The following is a 22,790-nucleotide window of genomic DNA, read 5'->3' on the forward strand; positions in this document are numbered from 1 at the left end:
AAATATTGCTCTAAGACCCCATAAAGTAAATATATTCTGGGTCGTGGTGAAATTCTGAGTCGATCTGAGCATGTCCGTCCGTCCGTCCGTCCGTCCGTCCGTCCGTCCGTCCGTCCGTCTGTTGAAATCACGCTAACTTCCGAACGAAACAAGCTATCGACTTGAAACTTGGCACAAGTAATTGTTATTGATGTAGGTCGGATGGTATTGCAAATGGGCCATATCGGTCCACTTTTACGTATAGCCCCCATATAAATGGACCCCAAAATTTGGCTTGCGAGGCCTCTAAGAGAAGCAAATTTCATCCGAACCGGCTGAAATTTGGTACATGGTGTAAGTATATGGTCTCTAACAACCATGCAAAAATTGGTCCACATCGGTCCATAATTATATATAGCCCCCATATAAACCGATCCCCCGATTTGGCTTGCGAGGCCCCTAAGAGAAGCAAATTTCATCCGATACGGCTGAAATTTGGTACATGGTGTTAGTATATGGTCTCGAACAACCATGCAAAAATTGATCCACATCGGTCCATAATTATATATAGCCCCCATATAAACCGATCCCCCGACTTGGCTTGCGAGGCCTCTAAGAGAAGCAAATTTCATCCGATCCGGCTGAAATTTGGTACATGGTGTCAGTATATGGTCTCTAACAACCATGCAAAAATTGGTCCACATCGGTCCATAATTATATATAGCCCCCATATAAACCGATCCCCCGATTTGGCTTGCGAGGCCTCTAAGAGAAGCAAATTTCATCCGATCCGGCTGAAATTTGGTACATGGTGTTAGTATATGGTCTCGAACAACCATGCAAAAATTGATCCACATCGGTCCATAATTATATATAGCCCCCATATAAACCGATCCCCCGACTTGGCTTGCGAGGCCTCTAAGAGAAGCAAATTTCATCCGATATGGCTTAAATTTGGTACGTGATGTTAGTATATGGTCTCTAACAACCATGCAAAAATTGGTCCATATCGGCTCATAATTATATATAGCCCCCATATAAACCGATCACCAGATTTGACCTCCGGAACCTCTTGGAAGACCAAAATTCATCTGATTCAGTTGAAATTTTGTACGTGGTGTTAATATATAGCCTCAAACTCCCATGCAAAAATTGGTCGATATCGGTCCATAATTATATATAGGCCCCATATAAACCGATCCCCAGATTTGACCTCCAGAGCCCCTTGGAAGAGCAAAATACTTCCCATTCGGTTGAAATTTGGTACGTGATGTTAGTATATGGTATTCAACAACCATGCAGGAATAAGAAGTTTTAAGATACCACAACCCAAGTAATTCGATTGTGGATGACAGTCTTTCGTAGAAGTTTCTACGCAATCCATGGTGGTGGGTACATAAGATTCGGCCTGGCCGAACTTGCGGCCGTATATACTTGTTATTAAGTAAAACGATATGTTTAACGGGGAAATCCGAACTCGGACTGTCATTGTTAAGAGTAAAATTTTTGTTTGATCGTCTAATGAATGTAGTGCAGTCTCAGTAGAAGGAGTGAATAAATATATTATTGTTTTGAGAGAAGCTAGATCTTAAGCTAGACCAGAGTCATAAAAAAAAATAACGGTAAGCTCCTTCGAAGAAGAGGATTTTCCCTTTTTAAATATAGTACTAATTTCGAGTGACTATTTTCGCGCGATAAACAACTTTTGTCCCCTTTTGTTTATCTGAAATACAGCACCACAAATTAGAGAAGGGTAGTATATAGGGTTGAGCTAAGATCTTTCTCCCTTTTTTTGAACTAGTTTCCCAAGTTTATTCTTAGATCCCCATTTTTACTTCTTGAACTTCTTTCTTTTTTTACTCAAATGTTTCGTATAAAACATTTTAAAATAATTGTAGTCATTAATTACTTCCAATATTCAAAGTGCCTGGGGATCATTTTATTGACGTCTTTGGCTAATCCTGATTTTCCAAAAATCAGTTAATTGCAGATTATCTTGAGACAATTAACTTTTGATAGACAAATCAGTCTTATACATGAAAAAAATAAATGCAAATGGTAAACAAAAAATGACTCGTGCCTACAATTAATATTGTATTTAGAATTCAGATGTTTGTCGTGACTGACTGATATTCACGTCTAATATGGTTGCCATACAACAAAACGTTCACATATTCTCACAAATTAATGGAGTTTAATTGTTATTTAATTTTATAATTTCTTTGAGAAGAAGAGTATTTTTTTTTAACTTGCATTTTATTACCATGAATTAAAATAATGGTAGGAAAAATTTTTGATTTTTTGTCGACTTTCTGTTATCCGTTATTTACTATAAAACTCGTATATACTTCGTAAATAAACTCAATATGCATCTTTCAACTCTACCAAATTCGTGGTTTGCATTCAGCTTACTTATTAATATAACTACACGCTTACAAAAAATCGCTTCTGTAACATATACTCCCAAACATATTTTGCTTCAAGCATATACATTTTTGGCTATTGCTCAAACATTTATATGTTTGATCTCTTCCAATATATAATATGTTTGAAAGCATATTGGTCTAAACAATATATGTTTGGGTAGTCAATTTCCAAACATTTTGTATTTTTGCATCCAAATTCAATAATGTTGTCTTCCAAAAAACAATATGTTATTATGTGAACATATAATATGGAAGCATTTTGCACCCAAAAATATTATATGCTTAAAAAAAATTCTCCCAAACAATATTGTGCTCAAAATTTTATTTATTTATTTATATATTTACAATCATAATGAATTATGAAAACAAACAGGTAATATAGGTGCTAACAACATAGGTTTTCGACCTGAATGCTCAAAATTTTGTTTCTGCCCAATTGTATATTCCCCCACATCTTTCTCACTTCCACGAGATTTTTTAGTTCTTAGCACCTTTTTCTGTAATACAAACATTGTAGAAGAAATTATTCAATTGTATGATTTTTTTTTTATTTTAATTTTACCTTTTGCCGGACGGGGATTCGAACAGCGGACCACACAGTTTGTAAGGATCAAAGAAGTAGCTGATCAATTGCCCAAGGAAAAATAAAATGTTAATTTTGTAATAACAAGCAACAACCACCAACTTAATTCAATATCGCTCCCTGTTAAATAGCGCTCCAAGCTACTAAACACATATATGTTAATAGGCTATTTCTAAATTAATATATGTTTGCATCTAAACATTTTATATTTACAAACATTTTATGTCCCAAACATAATATGTTCTAACATATTAACATATATGTCCCAAACATGTTATGCTAGTTTATGAACATTATATGCTTGCACTCAAAAATATTGTGTTTAAAAATTTGTGTTCCAAACATATAATGTTTATAGCCAAACATATGAAAAACAGTCTTTTTCATCCGTGTAGATACTACCAAATTTGTGTATAAAGGTTAGTTTTAGTAGATTTTAAAATATTACAAGTCATTGTGTCTAAATTAATTAATACCAAAATAAATAACTATGGGTGTAACAATACCATTTTATAGCGATCAAACAGACTATGATGAATTTGTTTACAAATACAATGCAGCACAAAAAAAAAAAAAACAAAACCTGAAATTCATTTAACAATTTCATAGAATTTTCAATATTAAATCTTGTAGTAATAAAATATACACAACAAAAGAGTAAAACAAAACCAAAAAACAAAACATTAAAAATAAACAATACTTGTCGCGAGTTGTGGTTGACGTTAGCGGGCATACGGCGCTTCATAACATATGTAAAGCCGCTAATAGCCAGACGAATAGTATTAGATGTTTAGATAAACCAAACAAAAAAGAAAAAAAAAACTCACACAAAAAGCAAAAGCCGCAAGCATTAAGAGCTACTGAGATTATTTTTCAAAACTTGTTGGTATACACTGAAAATAAAAATGGGATTTATCTTCTGAACTATGTTATTCTAGAAAAATATTTAATATCGCCGTCAGAAAAAAAGTCAACAAAATTGTCTATGGAAAATTAATTGATATGTTTCAAGAGCACCATGTTACGTTTTCACAGCGACCATGTAGCGTTTTTGTTGCAAAAATATTCTTTTTTCGTCAAACAACAAAAAAAAAACATGATTTCGACAAACATGCTACATGTTTTCTGTGAAAAAGTAACATTTTGCTCTTGGAACATGGTTGGTGTGATCATATTCCTTTTCTGCGTGTATATGTCTAACATCAGTGAATCTTACTTATGCTTTGTTCATGAGGTTCTAAAAACAGTGTCTAAAATGGTGTTTGTCTTCAATTTTATATACAACTAAAAACATTTTAACAATATTTTTACTTTCATGTTATTCCTTCAAAACATAAAATAGATAATAATGTATTAATAGTCATAAATTTTCTTCAATATGACAAAAAACATTAACTTGTATCATTTTATAAGTAGTAAAATATTTTAAAATAAAATTACATTTGTTATTGTGGTGGGTTCATGTGTTGTTTTTGTCTTTTATACCCACCACCATAGAATGGTGACGGGGGTATAATAAGTTTGTCATTCCGTTTGTAACACATCGAAATATCGTTTTCCGACTACACAAAGTATATATATTCCTGATCAGGGGAAATTCTAGTATGATATAACGATGTCCGTCTGTCTGGCTGTCTGTCTGTCTGTAATCACGCTACAGTCTTCAATAACGAAGCAATGCTGAAATTTTGTACAAACTCGTCTTTTGTCTGCAGGCAGGTCAAGTTCGAAGATGGGCTATATCGGTCCAGGGTTTGGTATAGTCCCCATATAAACCGACTTCCCGATTTGGGGTCTTGGACTTATAGAAATCGTAGTTTTTATCCAATTTGCCTAAAATTTGAAATCTAGAGGTATTTTATGACCATAAAGAGGTGTGCCGAAAATGGTCCGTATCGTTCCATGTTTTAGCCCCATATAGACCGATTTCCCGATTTTACATCTTGGGCTTCTAGAATCCGAAGTTTTTATCCAATTTGCCTGAAATTGGAAATCTAGAGGTATTTTCGGGCCATAAAGAGGTGTGCCGAAAACGGTGAGTATCGGTTCATATTTTAGTATAGCCCCCATAAGAGCGATCTCCCGATTTAACTCCTTAGGTTTCTAGAAACCGTAGTTTTTATCCGATTTGCCTGAAATTGTAAATATTCTCGTATTTAAGGCTCACAAAAACGTGTATCGGATTAAGTTTTTATCGGTCCATTTGGTAATGCCTCCATATAGACCAATTTCACTTCTTGTGAGTATAGAAGGCGCACTGATCATGAAAATTGCTTGAAACTCAATGTAATATTGCCAGATTTTACTTCTCGGGTTAAAATCTACAGATTTAAGATTTCAAATCAAGACGTTATTTTATAATTTTCTTGCACACTTACAAAAGATGTTAATGATTCATCTAAAACTCAAACAAAAATGGTTCTTATAAATCCAGAATCTGATATAGTCCTCATAGGTGAAATCTTTAAATTTATCTTCGGGAAGTGTCCTCAAGTCCTCAAGCCCTCCTGAAATTTCAAAGGAAGTCCTAATATTTGGTTCATGGTGGTGGGTATTTAAGATTCGGCCCGGCCGAACATACTGCTGTATATTTTTGTTTTTTTTTTTTTTTTTGGTGCGAAAATTAACTACAGCCATCAACGCGTAGTCGAGTATCATAAACCATGATTCATAGCCGATTGAAATTATTTTAATTTATTCTCTATATATATATTATAGTTAATTTTACTCATATAGTTTACATTGTATTTAGTTCAAGGTCAAATCTGGTTTCCAGCATAATTAATCAATGCTCTAATTTAATTTAAATGGCTCGCTTAACTAATTGAATAATTCAATACTTATATGATTAGCATTTAAAAATCTTAGAAAAAACAAGTGAAGAAAGTCTTAAGTCGGGCGGTGCCGACTATATTATACCCTGAACCACTTTGTAGATCCACATTTTCGTCATATCAAATCCGTCAAATGTGTTGGGTTGTATATATAAAGAATTCGGTTCCCCTATAAATGCATTCAAATCTGACTCGACCTGGACAAAATTTGTTAGACTTCCAAAAAACTGTAGACTTAAAATTTCAGTCTAATCCCCTGGGATGGAACACAATGTTAGTAAAAACAATTATATACGGCCGTAAGTTCGGTCAGGCCGAATATTATGTACCCTCCACCACGGATTGCGTAGAAACTTCTGCGAAAGACTGTCATCCACAATCGAATTACTTGGGTTGTGGTAATACTTACCAAGGCTCCAAAACAAAATCTCGGGATCGGTTTATATGGGGGCTATATATGATTATGGACTGATACGGACCATTTTCGGCATGGTTGTTAAATATCATATACTAACACCACGTACCAAATTTCAACCAGATCGGATGCATTTTGCTTCTCCAAAAGACACCGGAGGTGAAATCTGGGGATCGGTTTATATGGGAGCTATATATAATTATGGACTGATATGTACCAATTCCTGCATGGTTGTTGGATACCATATACTAACATCACGTACCAAATTTCAACCGAATCGGATGAATTTTGCTCTTCCAAGGGGCTCCGGAGGTCAAATCTGGGGATCGGTTTATATGGGGGCTATATATAATTATGGACCGATTTCGACCAATTTTTGCATGGGTGTTTGAGGCCATATATACACACCACGTACCAAATTTCAACTGATTCAGATGAATTTTGGTCTTCCAAGAGGCTCCGGAGGTCAAATCTGGGGATCGGACCAATTTTTTGCATAGTTGTTAGAGACCATATACTTACTCCATGTACCAAATTTCAGCCGGATCGGATGAAATTTGCTTCGATTAGAGGCTCCGCAAGCCAAATCTGGGGATCGGTTTATATGGGGGCTATATATAAATATGGACCGATGTGGACCAATTATGCTTGTTAGAGATCATATGCTAACACTATGTACCAAATTTCAGCCGGATCGGATGAAATATGCTTCTCTTAGACGCTTCGCAAGCCAAATCGGGGGATCGGTTTATATGGGGGCTATATATAAATATGGACCGATGTGGACCAATTTTTGCATGGTTGTTAGAGACCATATACTTATACCATGTACCAATTTTCAGCCGGATCGGATGAAATTTGCTTCTCTTAGAGGATTCGCAAGCCAAATCTGGGGGTCCGTTTATATGGGGGCTATACGTAAAAGTGGACCGATATGGCCCATTTGCAATACCATCTGACCTACATCAATAAGAATTACTTGTGCCAAGTTTCAAGTCGATAGCTTGTCGCATTCGGAAGTTAGCGTGATTTCAACAGACGGACGGACGGAAGGACATGCTTAGATCGACTCAGAATTTCACCACGACCCAGAATATATATAACTTATGGGGTCTTAGAGCAATATTTAGATGTGTTGGAAACGGAATGACAAATATAATATACCCCATCCTATGGTGGAGGGTATACAAATATGGAAAACATTTAAATCTGAAGCAATTTTTAGGCAACTTTGCAAAAGAGTATTTATGATTTCTCGGTCAATAGCTATGTAAAGGGTGGTTAAAATTTCAAGGGCCGATGTTGATTTTGAATAAAACACAAACTATTTAGGAAATTATTGTAATTTTATTTTATTATAATATATTAGTATTACTCAATTATGTATGAAACGAAATATCGGCCAAATGGGCGCCGCAACCTCGGTGGCACACCTTCATCCGATGGTCCAAATTTTCGATGACGCTGAGGCATAATGGAGGTTCCATGCCGTTAATGTGCCGAATTATCTCATCCTTTAGCTCTTGAATTGTTGCTGGCTTATCGACGTACACCTTTTCTTTCAAATAACCCCAAAGAAAAAAAGTCCAACGGTGCCAAATCACATGATCTTGGCGGCCAATTGACATCGCCATTACGTGAGATAACACGGCCATTGAATTTGTTGCGCAAAAGAGCCATTGTTTCGTTAGTTGTGTGGCAAGTGGCACCGTCCTGCTGAAACCACATATCGTCCACATCCATATCTTCCAATTCGGGCCATAAAAAGTTCGTTATCATCTCACGATAGCGAACCCCATTCACAGTAACTGCCTGACCTGCCTCATTTTGGAAAAAATACGGCCCGATGTTGCCGCCAGCCCATAAACTGCACCAAACAGTCACTCTTTGTGGGTGCATTGGTTTTTCGACAATCACTCTTGGATTCTCATTCGCCCAAATGCGGCAATTCTGTTTATTGACGAGTTTACTGAGGTGAAAATGTGCCTCATCACTGAAGATGATTTTCTTCGAAAATTGATCATCCACTGTTGCCATTTCTAGGAACCATACTGCCCATTCACGACGTCCATGGTTCAAATTGAGTAAGTCTGAAATAGAGAAATGTCAAATAAAATTCGGAAAAAAAACTTGGCGTTTAGGTGTGGTTCACATTCAACATCGGCCCTTAAAATTAACCAATTAAAATTTTAATTGAATTTTACCAAAAATGTCACTGGTTCTAACAATTTTTTCATCAATTGAAAAATTAATTACTTTTATTTATTGGATCAATTAATTTCGTGATTGAAGACAAAAACAATTTTTTTTTGTGTAGAACAAATTAAATTATATCTATTAAACACCATTTACACTAAAGGAACTTTTTGAAAATGAGATTAAATTGGATTAAATTAATTAATACTATATTAGCTTAATTTAATTACATAATAATTTATTATACTGAACTATCTTAAATTTTAAAAACTTTAGTTGCTAAATTTTATCTAAAATGCATTAATTAAGTTAATGTAAATTGTGTTGGACACAAATATTTATACTTAATTTATTTGATTAATTTCTTTACGACTAAAAAAAATTGGTTTATTTAGTAGACATTTAAATTAATTGTCTTAAATTATATTATTTTAAATGAGTATGATATAAATCTTATTTTAGTTTAAATAAACAAAATATTGCATATTTAAGGCAATGACTTAATTATTATTTTTATAATTTTGATTAATTAATTTATATAAAAATAGTATATAAAAATCAAAAAATAAATAAGTAATGTTAGATAAAATAAAATTAAATCAACTTTAATTCTAATTTTTAATTACGTATGGTAAATTAAATTATATATTATTTACTAAGCTCAGTTAAATTTCATTACTCAACATTATCTTATATTTTACATTAGTGGGGAAAATTTGTTTGACAAATTGTTTAAAAAATAATATAAAAAATTTATACTCTGATTAACGAAACATGTTGTGCTTGTGTTCATTTTGATTTTTCAAAAATTTTTCAAAGTGTAATTTGGACTTTTATGTTCACAAATAAGCTATATGATAGACATGTGTATTTTTTATAGTTTTTCAAAAATCAGCAATGCTTTTTGAACTCTGCCTTGAACTTGATGATGAGTACAAAAAAAAAAAAAAAACAAAACTGCAAAATTATTTATTACCGACTGATATTTTATGATTTTGGACAATGTTTTCATTGTTTGTTTTGAAAAAAAAACAGAAATTATGATATGAGCACCTCTCCTGTGTATCACATATAAAATAATTAGAACATAACGAATGAGCCATTCTTGTTTTTATGAATAATACATTAGCACACGGCCATCAATGAATGTCTGAATGGTAATTAAATTGAAAGCACTTGTTCTCCAATTGTTGCCATGAAACATCAAATAAAACAAAAAAATAAATTATATAATTTGTGATTTTGAATTAAAATCGTGTATGAATATTTTATATTGAAAACGTCCAAAATCCCCATTAGCCAGGAACAAAACAAAAACTGATACTCGTAGCATATGCCAAACGAATGTGCGTTTAATAGGCAAATATTAATTGACATTGGTGAAATTGCATTGCCTTGATTTAAGCACTTTTTTATGATGGGGCGAAAACTGATTGTGATAATTATTCAACGAAATCGTGATTTATAGATAATGGAATTAGTTTCTTTTTGTATGTTTTATTTGCAGCAATTTTGTATTCATAACTTGTTCATTCATTTTTAATGGGCTGTAATGAAAATAATTATTTGCAAATAATTATTATTTTAGTTGGTGATATTGAGAGTTATCATAAAATATGCAGTAAAATCTTACACTAAATAAAAATTACTTCAACAAAAAACGATAAATTATACATAAACATTTATTATTGAAAAAATACCAATCGCTGGAATAATATTAGGTGTAGTAAAAAGAAATCCATTACCCAGAAAAAAGAGTAGTTTGGATCTCCAACTTGCGATAGGGATGTAGGGCAAATTTGGATCATCTCCAATGAATTTTACACAAAAAAAGTAAACTATTTTATAGGAATAATGAACTAACTCCTGCGAAAATTCAAAATAAATTGCACTCCACATCTTGAGATTTCCACAAAGCGTTGTTAAAACCAGGAATGCTCTAATGCATTTTTAATCGGCAGTTCACGCAATGACACCCTCTCAAAGAAGAAAAAATTATCTAAATATAAAGAAACAAGTATATACAGCAGTAAGTTTGGCCTGGCCGAATCTTAAATACCCACCACCATGAATCAAATATAATAGTTTCCTTTGAAATGTCAGGGGGATTTGATGACAGATGTTCTCCCAAACAGAGCAGTTCAACTAGTACATTTCTCGAAGATAAATTTAAAGAATTTACCTATGAACACTATATCAGATTCTGAATTTATAAGAACCATTTTTGTTTGAGTTTTAGAAGAATCATTAACATCTTTTGTAAGTGTGCAAGAAAATGATGAAATAACGCCTTTATTTGAAATCTAGAATCTGTAGATTTTCAACCCCATTATTTAAATGATTACGAGAAGTAAAATGTGGAAATTTCACATTCAGTTTCAAACAATTTTCATGATCAGTGCGCCTTCTATACCCTCAAGAAGTGAAATCGCTCTATATGTAGACCTTACCAAAATCCTATACACGTTTTTGTGAGTCTAAAATTCCATTATATTTACAATTTCAGGCAAATCGGATAAAAACTACGGTTTCTAGGAGTAAAATTGGGAGTTGAGTCTGTGTAGGGGGCCTATACTAAAACATTGACCGATTTTTTCGGCGCACCTCTTTATGGTTCTAAAATAATTCTAGATTTCAAATTTTATGCAAATTGGATAAAAACTACGATGTTTATTAGCCCATGAATTTGGAGGTCCGTCTATATGGGGGATATACCAAAACATCGACCAATACTCACCGATACTCACCATTTTTGGCACACCTCTTTATGGTCCTAAAATACCTCTAGATTTCCAATTTCAGGCAAATTGGATAAAAGCGAATTCTTTAAGCCCAAGAACGATATTCCCCATTTGTGGCACACCTCTTTATGGTCCTAAAATACCTCTAGATTTTAAATTTCAGGCAAATTGGATAAAATCTACGGTTTCTATAAGCCCAAGAAGTAACATCAGCAGATCGGTCTATATGGGGGCTATACCAAAACATGGACCGATAGTCATCATTTTTGAAGCATCTCTGTATGGTTCTAAAATACCACTAGATTTCCAATTCCAGGCTAATTGCATAAAACATACTGATTTTAGAAGCTTAAGAAGTAAAATCGGGAGATCAGTCTATATAGGGGCTATACCAAAACATGGACCGATATTCACCATTTTTGACGCACCTCTTTTTATACCCTCCACCATAGGATGGGGGTATATTAACTTTGTCATTCCGTTTGTAACACATCGAAATATTGCTCTAAGACCCCATAAAGTATATATATTCTGGGTCGTGGTGAAATTCTGAGTCGATCTGAGCATGTCCGTCCGTCCGTCTGTTGAAATCACGCTAACTTCCGAACGAAACAAGCTATCGACTTGAAACTTGGCACAAGTAGTTGCTATTGATGTAGGTCAGATGGTATTGCAAATGGGCCATATCGGTCCACTTTTTCGTATAGCCCCCATATAAACGGACCCCCAAATTTGGCTTGCGAGGCCACTAAGAGAAGCAAATTTCATCCGATCCGGCTGAAATTTGGTACATGGTGTTAGTATATGGTCTCTAACAACCATGCAAAAATTGGTCCATATCGGTCCATAATTATATATAGCCCCCATATAAACCGATCCCCCGATTTGGCTTGCGGAGCCTCTAGGAGAAGCAAATTTCATCCGATCCGGCTGAAATTTGGTACATGGTGTTAGTATATGGTCTCTGACAACCATGCAAAAATTGGTTCACATCGGTCCATAATTATATATAGCCCCCATATAAACCGATCCCCCGATTTGGCTTGCGGAGACTCTTAGAAGACCAAAATTCATCTGATTCAGTTGAAATTTGGCACGTGATGTTAATATATGGCCTCAAACACCCATGCAAAAATTGGTCGATATCGGTCCATAATTATATATAGGCCTCATATAAACCGTTCCCCAGATTTGACCTCCGGAGCACCTTGGAAGAGCAAAATTCTTTCCATTCGGTTGAAATTTGGTACGTGATGTTAGTATAGGGTATCCAACAACCATGCAGGAATTGGTTCCTATCAGTCCATAATAATATATAGCTCCCATATAAACCGATCCCCAGATTTGACTTCCGGTGCCTTTTGGAGAATCAAAATTCATCCGATCTGGTTGAAATTTGGTACGTGGTGGTAGCATATGATATTTAACTACCATGTGAGTTGACAGTGACAGTCTTTCGTAGAAGTTTCTACGCAATCCATGGTGGAGGGTACATAAGATTCGGCCTGGCCGAACTTACGGCCGTATATACTTGTTGGTTCTAAAATACCACTAGATTTCCACTTACAGGCTAATTGGATAAGATCTACTACATTTCAATTTCAGGCAAATTGGATATAAGCGAATTCTATAAGCCCAAGAAGTAAAATCAGGAGATCTGTTTATATGGGGGCTATACCAAAACATGGACCGATACTCACCATTTTTGGCACACCTCTTTATGGTTCTAAAATACCATTAGACTTCCAATTTCAGGCTAATAGGATAAAACCTACTGATTTTAGAAGCCTAAGAAGTAAAATCGGGAGATCAGTCTATATATGGGCTATACCAAAACATGGACCGAATCGGAACATTTTCGACACATCTCTTTATGGTCCTAAGATACGTCTATATTTCTAATTTTCGGCAAATTGGATAAAAACTACGGATTCTAGAAGCCCAAGAAATAAAGTCGGGAGATCGGTCTATATTGGGGCTACACCCAAATATGGAGCAATAGGCACCATTTGCGACACACCTATTTGTGATCTTAAAATACCCCTAGATTTTTCAATTTCAAGCAAATCGGCAAGAAAATATAGTCTCTAAACGCCCAAGAAGTAAAATCGAGAGATCGGTCTATATGGGGGTTATACCAAAAAATGGACCGACACACATGGAGCGATTTGGGAGCCACCGTGGTGCAATGGTTAGCATGCCGGCCTTGCATACACAAGGTCGTGGGTTCGATTCCTGCTTCGACCGAACAACAAAAAGTTTTTCAGAGGTGGATTATCCAACCTCTGTAATGCTGGTGACATTTCTGAGGGTTTCAAAGCTTCTCTAAGTGGTTTCACTGCAATGTGGAACGCCGTTCGGACTCGGTTATAAAGAGGAGGTCCCTTGTCCTTGAGCTTAACATCGGGCAGCACTCAGTGATAAGAGAGAAGTTCACCAATGTGGTGTCACAATGGACTGAATAGTCTAAGTGAGCCTGATACATCGGGCTGCCACTTAACCTAACCTAACCATGGATCGATACGGATCATTTTCGACACACTACTTTATGGTCCTAAAATACCTCTAGATTTTCGATTTCAGGCAAATCGTAGAGAAAATACAGTTTCTAGACGCCCAAGAAGCAAAATCGGGACATCGGTCTATATGGGGGCTATACTAACACATGGACCGATTGGCACCATTTTTGGCACACCTTTTTATGGTCCTGAAGTACCTCTAGATTTTCAATTTCAGGCAAATTGGATAAAAACTAGGGTGTTTATGAGCCCTAGACCCCAAATCGGGAAATTGGTTTATATGGGGATTATATCCAAACTTGGATCGATATAGCCCATCTTCGAACTTGACTTGCCTGCAAACAAAAAACGAATCTGTGCCAAATTTCAGGACGATAGCTCCATTATTGAAGGCTGTAACGTGATTACAATAGACAGACAGACAGACGGACATGCTTATATCGTCTTAGAATTTCTTCCTGATCAAGAATATATATACTTTATATAGTCGGAAATCGATATTTCGATGCGTTACAAACGGAATGACAAACTTATTATACCCCCATCACCATTCTATGGTGGTGGGTATAAAAATCATTGGCGACAAATAAACTTACAAAAAGTACAATTTCATTAGGCTGTGAAAAAATTCGAAAAAAATAACAAAATTTACAAACAAAAAATATTTTTTTGCGTTAGTTTAACTACGGATTTTTTTCAGTATAGTGTTATAGAAAAAATGCATTGTAAACCCATGGAAAAAAAGTTTTTTTTTTGGTTTTTGAGGTTCAACGTTTATCACAAAAAATCTATCCGTTTGTTCCAAACTATCTGTATTACAGCGAAACGCAAAAGGTAAACGATGGTAGAGTGTCGAAAATTTCGTTTAAGATGAAAGATTTTGTTTTGCGTGGGCAATTTAAATTGAATTTTAATAAAATTTTATAGATCTAAGATTAAAAGCTAAATATCACCCTTAAAAAGTGTTCATTTAAAAAAGCCGTAGGTTACGTTAGGTATAATGGCAACCCGTTATTTTAGGCTAACTTCGACCATTTACAGGTCATATCTCTTTCCTGAAATCGAAGCCGACGGCTTGGTTCGTTAAGATGGTACCCTACTGGATGTGGCATGGTTTGGGCGGTTTACCTCTCTGCACATTATCAGTGGTTTGTGGTTGAGGAGAACGCAGTGTTGCCTCACTAACAACATTTTGGATTCATGTTGCAGTCTGTTCTGTATTTTGCACCGCCTGAAGATTTTTCCATTGGATATCACTAATATTAGGAGTCCAAACTGGAGCTCGGGTAATCGATAAGGGGACGACCAATAGACACATAGGCCTTTTGTAACGACTCTGTATCTTTTCCTCAAGTGCTACCAGCCTTCAGGATCAAGTTTCTACCCCAAACGTTTTTAGCTACGATTTGCGCATGCGGAACCAAAATGTTTTTGGGAAGACAGTTGTATTGGATTTCCACATCCTACCCAGTTCCCCAAATTGAACGATACAATAATTAGACTAACATTGGTAAAGCGTTCATTTGGATATCACTAATACTAAGAGTCCAAACTGGGACTCGGATAATCGATAAGGGGACGACCAATAGACACATAGGCCTTTTGTAACGACTCTGTATCTTTTCCTCAAGTGCTACCAGCCTTCAGGATCTTGTTTCTACTCCCAACGTTTTTAGCTACCATTTGCGCATGCGGAACCAAAATGTTTTGGGAAGACAGTTGCATTGGATTTCCACATCCTACCCAGTTCCCCAAATTGGACGATCCAATAATTAGACTAACATTGGTAAAGCGTTCATTTATTTGCTGAGGACAAGCTTAAAAAAAAAAAAAAAAAAAAAAAAACTGATCAAAAAATTCTTTCAGACAGGTTGGGTTTTTTAAAATCTCGTTCTTGGCAAATAAAATAACACTTTACCAATTTAGTTCAATAATTGAAATGAAGATTATGTACGTTTAATTAATGAAATTCGTCATTAATATTATGCAAATTGCTTGTCCTAAAATTCAGGTTGCATAGTTTTTATACCCTCCATCATAGGATGGGGGTATATTAACTTTGTCATTCCGTTTGTAACACATCGAAATATTGCTCTAAGACCCCATAAAGTATATATATATTCTGGGTCGGGGTGAAATTCTGAGTCGATCTAAGCATGTCCGTCCGTCCGTCTGTTGAAATCATGCTAACTTCCGAACGAAACAAGCTATCGACTTGAAACTTGGCACAAGTAGTTGCTATCGATGTAGGTCGGATGATATTGAAAATGGGTCTTATCGGTCCACTTTTACGTATAGCCCCCATATAAAGGGACCCTCAGATTTGGCTTGTGGAGCTTCTAACAGAAGCATATTTCCGGCTGAAATTTGGTACATGGTGTTGGTATATGGTCTCTAACAACCATGCAAAAATTGGTCCACATAGGATCATAATTATATATAGCCCCCATATAAACCGATCCCCAGATTTGGCTTGTGGAGCCTTTAAGAGAAGCATATTTCATCCGATCCGCCTGAAATTTGGTACATGATATTGGTATATGGTCTCTAACAACCATGCAAAAATTGGTCCACATCGGTCCATAATTATATATAGCCCCCATATAAACCGATCCCCAGATTTGGCTTGCGGAGTCTCAAAGAGAAGCAAATTTCATCCGATCCGGTTGAAATTTGGTACATGATGTTGGTATATGGTCTCTAACAACCATGCAAAAATTGGTCCACATCGGTCCATAATTATATATAGACCCCATATAAACCGATCTCCAGATTTGGCTATCGAAGCCTCAAAGAGAAGCAAATTGCATCCGATCCGGCTGAAATTTGGTACATGATGTTGGTATATGGTCTCTAACAACCATGCAAAAATTGGTCCACATCGGTCCATAATTATATATGGACCCCATATAAACCGATCTCCAGATTTGGCTTGCGAAGCCTCAAAGAGAAGCAAATTGCAGCCGAAATTTGGTACGTCGTGTTAATATATGGCCTCAAACACCCATGCAAAAATTGGTCGATATCGGTCCATAATTATATATAGGCCCCATATAAACCGATCCCCAGATTTGACCTCCGGAGCCCCTTGGAAGAGCAAAATTCATCCGATTCGGTTGAAATTTGGTACGCGATGTTAGTATATGGTCTCTAACAACCATGCAAACATTGGTCCACATCGGTTCATAAATACATATAGCCCCCATATAAACCGATCCCCCGATTTGGCTTGCGGAGCCTCTAAGAGAAGCAAGTTTCTTCCGATCCGGCTGAAATTTGGTACATGGTGTTAATATATGGTCTCACACAACCATGCAAAAATTGGTCCACATCGGTCCATAATTATATATAGCCCCCATATAAACCGATCCCCCGATTTGGCTTGCGGAGCCTCTAAGAGAAGCAAATTTCATCCGATCCAGCTGAAATTTGGTATATGGTATTAGTATATGTTCTCTAACAACTATGCAAAAATTGGTTCACATCGGTCCATAATTATATATAGCCCCCATATAAACCGATTACCAGATTTGACCTCCGGAGACTCTTGGAAGACCAAAATGCACCTGATTCAGTTGAAATTTGTTACGTCGTATTAATATATGGCATCAAACACCCATGCAAACATTGGTCGATATCGGTCCATAATTATATATAGGCCCCATATAAACCGATCCCCAGATTTGACCAACCATGTCAAAAGTGGTCCATATCAGTCCATAATCATATATAGCCCCCATATAAACCGATCCTATGGTGGAGGGTATATAAGATTCGGCCTGGCCGAACTTACGGCCGTATATACTTTTTCATATTAGCTCTGTATATTTTTGTCAGTATATATTGAAATATAATTTAATTGAAATCGGATGTCCCAGAACACATTTTTATGGCATCTTTAATTTTGAATTTGGATACAAACTAAAATGCTTATGTCAAATCAACATTTCGATATCAAATGACCACTATATATTAAAACAGATAAGTTTCATCAATAAATATAAAAGATTTCCATGCTTCACTTATACTATAAATCCTGAGGATTCTTCTATTTTCTCTTGAGAAAAGTGGAAGTAAATGAATACAAGCATTTTATCAAATTCGACCTAATAATCTAACTAAGCTCTTTTTTAATCACTCCCTCTCTCTCTCTCTTTTATTTTACAGCAAATACACTGTTATTGCTCCAGGCACCATTCATTCGAATGACAAATACACAGCTGCCGTAGCTGTTCATCATGTCGATCATCCTTGCCAAATTAAGGTAGGCATTACTGGTCCTTCGTACAATGAGACCAAGGTTGTTGAAGTCAAAAGCTCCGAAATCAAAAATGTCGACTTTGATGTTCCCGTTTTGGAGAAAGGTGATTACAATCTCACTGCCGAGGGTGTTAATTGCTTTGATGGCTTCAAGAATACCACCAAGCTGTTCTATGCCAAATTCGATCCCTATGTTCGCATACAAACTGATAAGGGCCTTTATAAGCCAGGCGATGAAGTGAAATATCGCATTGTATTTTTGGATAAGGATTTGAAGCCAGCTACTGTGGATAAGAGTGCCACCGTTTGGTTTGAGGATGGCAAAAGGAATCGTGTCAAGGAAATCAAAGATTTGACTGTGACCAAGGGTGTGTATACGGGAACATTCCAAATATCCGAATTCCCTGTTATGGGACATTGGCATATGGGCATTTCGAGTTCGGGTGGTTTTGGTCGCAGCGTCATGTTTGATGTGGAGAAATATGTCCTGCCCAAATTCATTGTGAAAGCTGATGCAACCGACAATGTGTCTGTTAAGGATGGAGAAATGCAAGTTGTTGTACGTGCCAAGTAAGTAGAAAACTTTAAAATTTTTTTGATACGTAGTTCAAATATAAGCATAATTAGGCCAAAAAAAGGTGGCATATTTTGAATAGTATTCTAAGTGTTAGTATAAGTATATTCAAGAATATACTCAAATAGAAAATATCTTAATTAATTTCAACGTTTTTATTTTTATCCCCTAGTTATACCTATGGCAAACCTTTGAATGGCAAGGCTACTGTTATCCTTACTTTGGGCTCTCAATACTACTCGTATTTTGGTCATGATTCCAAGGAAGAAAAGAAAACTCCACCCACCCTTATCAAGACAACTGATATGGTTCAGGGTAAAGCTAAAATCGATCTGAATGTCAAGGAATTGGAAGCCTTCTTGCATAGTAAAGACTATTCGACATATGCCAGTATTGTGGCCACGGTTGAAGAAGAGTTTACCGGAGTGAAAATCAATGCCACTGACAGTACACAAATTTATCCCTATCGCTATTCCATGCATTGTGCTGAATTTGATATGTGCCATTCATTCGAGGCGGATAAGGAAAAGGAAGTGATTATCAAATTGAGTTTGGTTGATGGTACACATTTAGCTGATACCAAGACACCAGTGGAATTGGTCTATACTGAGGTATTGAGCAAGAATGATTACTACACACCAATGCCTAGACATGGTGAGAAGGTAGAGGAAGTGACAACAACACAAGCCCCACCAGTGGCTGAAAATCGTACCTTCACCTTTAAGGCCCATATGAATGAGACAGGTTTTGCCATCTTTAGAGTATCATTGCCCGATTTGAAGGAATATGAGGGATATTCTCATTATTATAATATGGAAGCCCATTATCGTGATGAGAAACGTGATGTAAGCAATGCCTATCAATATCGTGAACCTAAACATGTAGAGAATCCCGATAAGTATGAAGAACCCAAGGAATATTTCAAAATCAAGGATAAATACTATAATGAAAGGTACGTAAATACAAAGGGGAAATGCCTTCTTTAGGAGGGAAATTTGTAGACAGATGAAATTCCAAAGATCGTTTGTACAAAATTTTGTTTCTTAGAAAAGAAAACGTTTCTTTCAGTATAAGCTTAAGAATTAAAGGAAAAGAGAGAGAGAGAGCGAAAGATTTGAGGATCGCGAACCAATTACGTTAGGATGAATCGGTTGCTGCTATCGGAAGTTCGGCAGCGGTCGGGGCCACTCGATTTACTTCAAGCTTCGGGTGATTCATGCTATCGACTTGAAAAACCCGCATTCTTATGCCGCTGGTACCCACAACCCAACGAGAATTTCCTAAATATACTCTATTTATGTTGGGTGTCGAAAACCACTTCCTTCTTATGTTAATTGTACCTTTCCCAACTAAAAGTAACTGGCTTCGAAAATTCGTTTCGTTTCCCTCTCAATCCGGTCGTTTAGTGCTTCTAAGGGTAGAGTAGATCGTATGGTATCGTTTCTTATTCTATCTCGTCTCGTTTTTCCGACAGCTTGTCGTGGATATTTCATTTCCGTAGCTTGGATTCTGCTTTGGTTTTCGTTATGTGGGTCCACGATTCGCTTCCCTATTTAAAAGTGGGAATATATGTCGAATTATAGTCTGTTACTTCCGTTTGATACTTCTCGTTTACTAATAAAGTTCTTATTCAGTAAATGATAGCTATTAGAAGTGGCCGCAATTTTCATGTTTAGGTCTTTGTCCCATTTCCCATCTTCGATTAACGTTACCCCAAAGTAACGAAATTGTTACATTGGTGTTTGGCCTACACTTATATGTTGTCTCTTTTTGTATATGCCTATTATCATCGTCTCGGATTTATCTGTTCATTCCGCTATAAAAAATATATTTATATTGTGTTGTAGATTTGTAGATTTTTGTATAGGAGGATACTAAGATTTCTTTTTCTTGTTTGTTTTAGACCCAAACTTTTCAAAGAGGATCATTTCACCATTAACTCCAGCAAACCTTTGTCCTATTTCGATTATAATATTGTGGGTCGTGGCAATATCTTGAAGAGTGGTCATGTTGAGTTGGCCGATAAACCCAAGGTTTATAATCTTACCTTGACTCCAGATATTATGTATGCTCCTCATTTCTCCTTATATGTATACTACGTTGATGAGCATGGTGAATATCATTATGCTGAAGAAACTTTCTATGTGGAATATGAATTGCAAAATAAGGTGAGCAATTGATTCAAAGAATATCTCTAGAAATGTTGTTTTATCATTATAATCTCTCCTCACAGATCAATATAACTGCTGCTGAACAAGTAAAACCTGGTGAAGAAGTTGCTTTGAAAATTAAAACTGCTCCCCATTCCTTTGTGGCTCTAACTGCTGTGGATCAAAGTGTCCTGTTGTTGAGGTCCAATAATGATTTAAGACATTCGGAATTCGGTTGGACTGTGGGTTCCTATAGCACTCGTACACCTGATCAAGGTGGATATTCCCATTATCCTGGCTCGAGCAGTGGTTGTGTTACTTTGACCAATGGCGATTATTTCTACAACTGGACTAAGCCGGATTACATGATGATAAGTGAGTTGGCAGGAACTTCTGGGCACAGTATGATGTGGAAGTCTTACAAAAAGAAGGTACATAGAACAAGTTTTAGCTCCTTTTTCAGGTTTAGAACGTGGTGGTGTTGAATATGATTCTGTTAATGTTAAGGTTGGTTCCGGTGTTCGTTCAGGCACTCCTATGGCGGCAGCTGCACCTGGTCATTCAGCTGGTTATGGAGGTAGCAGTGGTAGTGGTGGTGCTGGTATTCAAGTTCGCAAAGATTTCTCTGAAACTTGGCTATTCGATAACATTGAAAAGTAAATAGAAGTTTTTTTGTTGAATTAGAAAATATGTAGAATATCCTTAACATTCTTGATTCTTTGCAGTACTGAAAAGGAAGAGTTTACTTGGTCCAAAAAGATTCCCGATACCATTACCTCTTGGGTAGTTTCTGCCTTTGCAATGAACAGTGAAAAGGGTTTGGCTGTTACTGAGGATAAAACCAAGATCACTACATTCCAGCCATTCTTTATCTCCATACGCTTGCCCTATTCTGTGAAACGAGGTAAGATTTTGTCATAATACGAGGGTGATTTGATAATTACTTGGTCTATACGAAACATTTTGTGAAAGTGACGGGTAAAATTCAGCTTTTAGCTTTTTATAGACCATTCTGACCACTATGAGGGTGTAACATAGGATTGGGAGTAGAAAACGGAAAAGTTGATTTTTCTAAATCAAAAAATCGATTACGAGCGTGACTTGATAATTACGGTGCCTATAAAAAACATTTTCCAAAAGTGACAATCTAAATGCCGAGAACGCGATGTATAGCTGTTTATAGACCATTCCGACCACAATGACGGTGTAGACTTTCGAGTGGAGAATCAAAATGTGGACATTTTCATAATGTAGAAAAGTAGATTATTTTTCTTTTAAGCTAAGAGTGCTACTGTGGTGGGTTATCGGCACCGGATTGATCCGATGGATCCAACTCATAGGCCTGAGGTTGTCACATCAGTGTACATGCTATTTCGTCCGCATTTATGCTTTCGAGGAGATGCTGCCCTGGAAATTCCTACGTTGGTTTCTGGTCCGAGGCGGGATAGTGGAAAACCCTTAGATATGGTTCAGTTCAGTCTGCCGAAATCAGAATCATCACCACTCCCGCGAGTGATAGAGCGAGAAAAGAGTCCTTGGTCATATCCGTGGTATACGACCCAGCAATACACCGCAATTCACCCCAGCCGAAGTTACCAATGTCATGCTCAGTAATGCTGGTGACATTTCTGAGTGTTTCAAAGCTTCTCTAAGTGGTTTCAATGCAATGTGGAATGCCATTCGGACTCGGCTACAAAAAGGGGGTCCCTCAACATTGAGCTTAATATAGAATCGGGCAGCACTCAGTGATACGAGAGAAGTTCACCACTGTGGTATCACAAAGGACTGAATAGTCTAAGTGAGCCTGAAATATCGGGCTGCCGCTATACCTAACCTAACCTAATCTACCAATGTCATCAACAGCGCACAAACATCCAAGGCACTGGGCCTTCACGGAATTTCTATACTAAGGCTGCTGCATCTGGGGAAGTTTCCAATGTCATCAACAACGCAAAACCATCCAAGGAGCTGGGCCCCGACTACAGCATTTGCCAAAACTGGGAGTGGAGTACTGCACCGTACTCTTTTTATTTGTTATTATGCCATTCCTGGAAATGGGTAGGGTGGTTCCACTACTGAAGTCAGGCACAGACTCGAGCAAGGTTGAATCGTA

The 22,790-nt window shown here is 36.5% G+C and overlaps 1 protein-coding gene across 3 annotated transcripts in view; it reads left to right on the forward strand.

Moving 5' to 3' along the window:
- Tep4 (Thioester-containing protein 4) overlaps positions 1-22,790 on the forward strand; it is a 37,505-nt gene that overhangs the window by 6,323 nt on the left and 8,392 nt on the right. The window contains exons 2-7 of one of the 3 annotated variants that reach the window (XM_075293998.1): positions 17,861-18,523; positions 18,700-19,479; positions 20,431-20,695; positions 20,761-21,108; positions 21,185-21,333; positions 21,403-21,581. In XM_075293998.1, coding sequence (XP_075150113.1) covers positions 17,861-18,523; positions 18,700-19,479; positions 20,431-20,695; positions 20,761-21,108; positions 21,185-21,333; positions 21,403-21,581 — 2,384 coding nt within the window. Of the gene's footprint in view, positions 1-17,860; positions 18,524-18,699; positions 19,480-20,430; positions 20,696-20,760; positions 21,109-21,128; positions 21,334-21,402; positions 21,582-22,790 lie in introns of all 3 variants that reach the window. The other 2 variants (XM_075293997.1, XM_075293999.1) reach the window with 2 other exon arrangements.

Source organism: Haematobia irritans, chromosome 2 (assembly GCF_050003625.1).
Source record: "Haematobia irritans isolate KBUSLIRL chromosome 2, ASM5000362v1, whole genome shotgun sequence".
Classification (NCBI taxonomy): Eukaryota; Metazoa; Arthropoda; class Insecta; order Diptera; family Muscidae; genus Haematobia; species Haematobia irritans.